Raw genomic sequence first — 6,000 nt, 5'->3', positions numbered from 1 at the left:
AACGGTTAAGAATAGAAAGAACAAAAACTTACAAAGTTGAAGGTGTGCAAATTTCCACGGTTTTCTGCAGGTAAAGTATGATGGCTGATGTTTTGATGGGATTAACCCCTGGGGAATTAAATGAAGGCGCAGGTTCCCGAAGCGTCATGGCGTGCGGAAAAGCGGCCTCGAAATTATGTTTATCCCGCTCAAATTTTCGTGGAGTAACGAGGGCCGTTGGATGCCCATCTCGCCATTGAACGTGGGGGACAAAGTGTAACTTGCAGTAATAAATGCGCGCGTTTTTGAAAATAAAACCGCCAAGTGGCATCTTCTGGGACGCGAAACGATTTTCATACGTGCCATCACTCACAAAGTGTGTGGAGTAGGTTCTCGTCAGATCAAAACCCTATTTTTCTCCTCGGACGTCGAAAATTAGAGTTTTGAGGGGCTATTGTGGGGAGTAAAAAGACCCTGATGGGTATATGGGCCTTTGGGCCATGCTAAGGAAGGCCGACCTGCTCCTGGGTTTAGAACTTGTTAGTGCTATGGGTCGGCCCATACGCCGAGGATCCGAGAGTACAGCCGGGGATGATTTTTCCCCTCGGACGGACATCGGAGATTCCGGGACTTCATTGTAAAGGTTAGGGAATGACACGGTGAAGACCAATGGTAAAAGGGGGTGAACCCTTGAATGTCCTAGAAACATCGATGCTAGAGAAATACCAAGGATAAAGGCTGCCACATCCGCATTAAAGACCCTGCACCTACCACCCTGGCCGCATTAATGGGGAAGTGACACCTGAACAGTGGAAGGGAAACTTCTGATTACTATTCAAAGGCACTGAGAAAAGAAATATCTAGGCTAAGGGGGAGTCGGGGCAACACGTGTACAAAGTATCAAAAAGAAGAGTATTTAAGGAGCAACCTAGAACTGAAAATGGGGACGGACTACTTTGTAATCTAAAAAGAAAAGAAAAAAGAGGAAGATATAATATAAGAACAACTCTTGGCTTACGTCCGAGGAGGTTGATTTACAATATTCCCAGCTGTTTTTGAGTGTTTGTAATCTTTGGCTTGTCATTTAATCCTCACACACTTCTAACCTGGGTTTCAAGCCCACACTCTACAAATTCATATTGTTTAAGGCTCATTGGGCCTGAGCCCGTAACTGTTCTTGGGGCCAAGTGTAATTGTGCACTTACAAGGTTGTTGAAGTCAAACATTTACATTTATTATTAAATTGTAAGCAGTTTGTAATAAAATTTGTAGTAGCTTTTATACTTTCCTATACTAGTCAATTGGGTTTGAATTTTCTTAAAACTTCTATAAAAAAAAAAGCATGAGGAAAAGTTTGGAAGATTCAATGGGCAATCCCACCAATATATATATATATATATATATATATATATATATAATCTTTTACACATTTTTGTTCTTGCAATACAGTTATTTTTTAACAACCCACTTCGTCCATCTCGAACTGTTCTAATCATACCTACACAATACTTTTCAAATAACTTGTTAATTTTGGTTTGAGACTTCAAATCATATGCCTAAATTAAGGAATCACTACTCAGATCCGTTGATGAAATTGATTTGGGGAAAAGGGGTGTTTGATTGTATGAGATTGGGAATAATGAAAATTGTTTGAGTTAAAGCCATATAAAAATAAAATAAAATCATATAGCATGGTCTTGAAGAGCAGGTGACTATTTTTAATTTTTGAAGTTTTTGCACAAATGCAGGCTAGAGAAAAATATTTCAAGGCCAAGAAGAGCTACCATTGATCATAATATGACTACAAGAATGGAATAATTTTGCAGCTCCATTTCTATTCTTCATTGATGAAGAATTCAATGGACTAGTCCTAAAAGTAGTTTACTTTTGAGCAGTGCTGGCACCCAAAAAAAGGAATAAGATTTTTCATTCAGAATCATTCTATCTCACCAGCCCTCAATCAATACAAAAGTGATGGGCGTGAAAAAAAAATCATATGCAATAATCGATTTCTATCTGAATCACACGAGCCATCTTAGTTGAAAAAACCTAAACATAAATAACTAATTATGGTCAATCTTGCAGAGTTATTTACTTATTTTCCCTTTGAAAATTGAAATTCCAACATGAATAAATACTAGGCACAAATTCATACTAATTAATCAAGAGCCCAGCATACTGATTTGCTTGGTCCTTTCTCTCATCTAACATACATATACTCAGACCATAAGAAACTTAACAAAAACATATCCTGAAATTTATTCTTACAGAAATCAAATTGAGAGATTCAGCTAGATTTGGTGGGAGGTGAAGGCTGTAATGTCCGGATGAGTTTGAAACAGAAGCATGTCTTTTTCATTCAGGTGCACCCATGCCTCAATTACATCACCATCTTTTGTGTCCATCAGATTAACTATTTCCACAGGTTTAGGTCTATTGCTCACCCAAATAGGTTTTCCCCAACCAAAATCCACTTCATACAGAGGAACCGACACCAGCTACTGAAAATAAAGACATCAGTCTCACCTCTTTCAAGTTCTTCACTGATTTCTCTTGAGGAGTTGGTGATCATGGAAACCAAATCATCCCCGCTTTGCGGTTTCTTGCAGTCAGCAAGAACATTCCTTAGTGAATCATCAAGCAATCCCACCAATTCATGCAACTCCATCTTGCTCTCACTGTCTCCACACTCTCCACCAAATCGAGCTTTGGCCATCATGTAGAGGTTCCCAAATGAGTTCTCTGGTATTGGCAGAGCTGTCCTTCCGCGCAGGCTCAATGAATGACACAAAATAGAGGGCCTCAAGTGCCCATGTTTAGCTTGTTCCACAGCAATGAGAGCCTTCCATATTAATGCTGTCACCACCATTACCCGTGAAGGTTGTTTTGTTAATGATTCAGAATCACAAGCACCACCTTTGGCAATGGCTTTTAGGCTTGTGATTGCTGCCCCATTGAACACAAACCTTCTGGTGATGATTAGAGCTCCAAGATTCTTGGGGCGTACAACAGCTATATTCTCTTTTGGTGGGAAAAAAGAAGCCAGGTCTAAACTCGGGCGAATCACTCCATTGATCCCTGCTATACAACATGTTGTAGCCCATGCATTGAGGAATGTAGTGGCTGCAATTCCATCAGCTATAATATGCGAAAAGAGAAACCCAATGACTAGACCACCGCACTCAAATATGTTGACTTGAACAAGTGCTAAAGGAGTATTTGCTGATACCATTGCAAAGGGAGCAAGATTATTCAACAGCTCAAGTTTGATCACTTCTTCTTGGAGAAGTTGAGCAAGCTGACCACTTACTTGGGCTTCCAAGTATTCCACCCCTTCATCATTACAATCAACTACTTTATTATCATTGATGTATCTCCCAGCTAAAGGGTAATAGAGGGTTAAGATTTCTGAAAGTGATTTCTCCAAACGCTTCCTCTTTCCATCAATTTCGTCTCCATTGCTGGCATGGTAGTACAAAAAAATGGGTACATATGCTTGAGGAGCAAGTTGGTCTATCGATGATGTTTTGAAACTCCTAAGGTGAGGTGGGGTTGGAGTTGATGGTTTTACCAACTTTCTTGATACAATTTGGACCTTCATTTCTCACCTCAACTGTGAAACGTCTCTCATCAACAGATAAGAATAATTTTGCAGCTTTATAATTTCTATTCTTCGTTGATGAAGAATTCAATGGACTAGTCCTTCGTCTATTTCTTGTGTTTTGCGTCGAGTGGAAAGTCTAAAAGTAGTTTTCTTTTGGAAAAAAAGCTCGAGTGTGTTACACACGGTGGGTAAAAACACACCGTGTGTGTAACACACTGGGAGAAATAATTAAGCACCCCTTTTCTTTTGAGCAGCGCTGGCACCAACAAAAAAAAGAAAAAAAGAAAAAGAATAGATTTTTTCACTCAATCATGCATCTCACTAGGCCCCCATAAATACAAAAGTCTGGGTGTGAAAAATTCGGTGTATTAGGAGAAGATGAAGGGAAGGATTGATTGCAATATATTTATATTTGAATCAAATACAATATATTTATATTTGAATCAGACAAGCCGTCATTGTTAAAAAAAGCTAACCAAATAATTAATGTCAATCTTCCAGAGTAATATACCCTATGAGAATCCAAATTCCAACATGCTAATTAAACTCGGACCATAAGAAAAATCTTACTAAGCACAAATTCATACTAATTAATTTCTGAAATGTTTGTGCCGTTCTCTCACCTAACACACATATATTTAGAACATAAGAAATGTAATATAAACATTACTTGAAATTTATTCTTACTTTTAGTCGAACATATTAAAAGTAAGCACTAAATTGAGCACGCAGCTAGATTTGGGAGGTAAAGGCTTTAATCTGTGGATAATTCTGAAATAGAAGCATAGCTTTTTCGTGCAAACTCACCCATGCCTCAATTCCATCACCATCTTTGGTGTCTTGCAGACCAACCATTTCTATAGGAACGGCTATACTGCTCAACCAAGTAGGCTTTCCCCAACCAAAATCCGCTTCATACACACAGAATCGGCACCAGCTAGTGAACATAAATATATCGGTCTCACCTCTTTCAAGTTCTTCATCAACCTCTCTCAAGGAGTTAGTCATCATGGAAACCAAATCATCCCCATTTTGTGGTTTTTTACAGTCATCAAGCACATTCCTTATTGAATCATGAAGTGAACCCACCAATTCATGCAACTCCACATTGCCTTCTCTATCTCCACCAAATCGAGCATTTGCCAGCATGTAGAAATTTCCAAAGGAGTTATCTGGTATTGGCAGAGCTGTCCTTTTGCGCAGGTTCAGTGAATGACACAAAATAGAGGCCCTAAAGTGCCCATGTTTAGCTTGAGCCACAGCAATGAGAGCCTTCCATATTAATGCTGTCACTACCATTACCCGTGAAGGCTGGCGTTTTGTTAGTAATTGATCAGAATCACAAGCACCACCTTTGGCAATGGCTTTTAGGCTTGTTATTGCAGCCCCATTGAACACAAACCTTCTCGCGATGATTGGAGCTCCACGATTCTTAGGGGGCTTTGCAGGTATAACATTTTCTTTTGGTGGGAAGAAAGAAGCGAGGTCGAATCTTGGGTGAATCACTTCATTGATCCTTCCAGCTTTGCATGATGTAGCCCATGCATTGAAAAACGTAGTCGCTGAAATTCCATCGGCTATGAAATGCGCAAAGAGCAACACAATGGCTAGGCCTCTGCAATCAAACATGTTGACTTGAACAAATGCTAAAGGAGTAGTTGCAGAGGGCATTGCATTCGGAACAAGAGGATTCAACAGCTCAGGTTTGAGTTCTCCTTGGAGAATTTGATCAAGCTTGCCACTTACTTGGACTTCCAAGTATTCCACCCCCTCATCATTACAGTCAACTAGTTGCTTATCTTTGATGTATCTACCAGCTAAAGGGTAATAGAGGGTTAAGATTTCTGAAAGTGATTTCTGCAAACGCTTCCTCCTTCCATCATTTTCATTGTCGTCCCCATTGGCATGGTAGTAAACAATAAATGGCACATATGTTTGAGGAGCAAGCTGGTCTATGGATGATGATTTGAAACTCTTCAGGTGCGGTGGAGTTGGAGTTGCTGGTTTTATCAACTTTCTTGATATGATTTGAACTTTCATACTCACCTCAATTTCGAGAGAGTTCTTTTCTTAAACTGAGCTAAAGAAAGAAAGAGAGACAGAGAGAGAAACGGAATGAGTAAAATGACTTCCTTGCTTAAACTGAGCTGCTTTGAGACAAGTATTTAAATACAAAATGCATGTGCTTAACAACTACAACTATATATAACCAACCCCATTTTTTTTTAATAAGAAACTATTACACTCAAACTGCACATAAGTTATGACTTCCAGTCACAATTTATGTGCAATTTGAATGTGTGTGAGACTGTAGGGTGTGTAATAAACACCAAAAAAAAAAAAAAAAAACTAGAACCTGGTATATGGATGAAGAGAACAATATGGATACCATATACAACCCAAGACACGAAATATGT

General features: G+C 39.1%; 1 protein-coding gene and 1 pseudogene across 1 annotated transcript; both read right to left on the bottom strand.

The window, feature by feature from the left end:
* Nucleotides 1-2,084: 2,084 nt before the first annotated feature.
* LOC142633152 (acetyl-CoA-benzylalcohol acetyltransferase-like) lies at nucleotides 2,085-3,666 on the bottom strand (annotated as a pseudogene).
* A 649-nt stretch (nucleotides 3,667-4,315) lies between these two features.
* LOC142631001 (acetyl-CoA-benzylalcohol acetyltransferase-like) lies at nucleotides 4,316-5,629 on the bottom strand. The gene has a single exon (XM_075805056.1). The coding sequence runs from the start codon at nucleotides 5,621-5,623 to the stop codon at nucleotides 4,316-4,318; it is 1,308 nt and encodes a 435-aa protein (XP_075661171.1). The 5' UTR covers nucleotides 5,624-5,629.
* Nucleotides 5,630-6,000: the final 371 nt, after the last annotated feature.

The sequence above is a fragment of the Castanea sativa genome, chromosome 4 (assembly GCF_040712315.1).
Source record: "Castanea sativa cultivar Marrone di Chiusa Pesio chromosome 4, ASM4071231v1".
In the NCBI taxonomy this organism is placed as follows: domain Eukaryota; kingdom Viridiplantae; phylum Streptophyta; class Magnoliopsida; order Fagales; family Fagaceae; genus Castanea; species Castanea sativa.
This window is presented reverse-complemented; position numbering and strand designations above follow the sequence as displayed.

Coding starts and splice junctions, on each gene's coding strand:
- LOC142631001 (XM_075805056.1), bottom strand. CDS start 5,623: ATGAAAGTTCAAATCATATCAAGAAAGTTGATAAAACCAGCAACTCCA.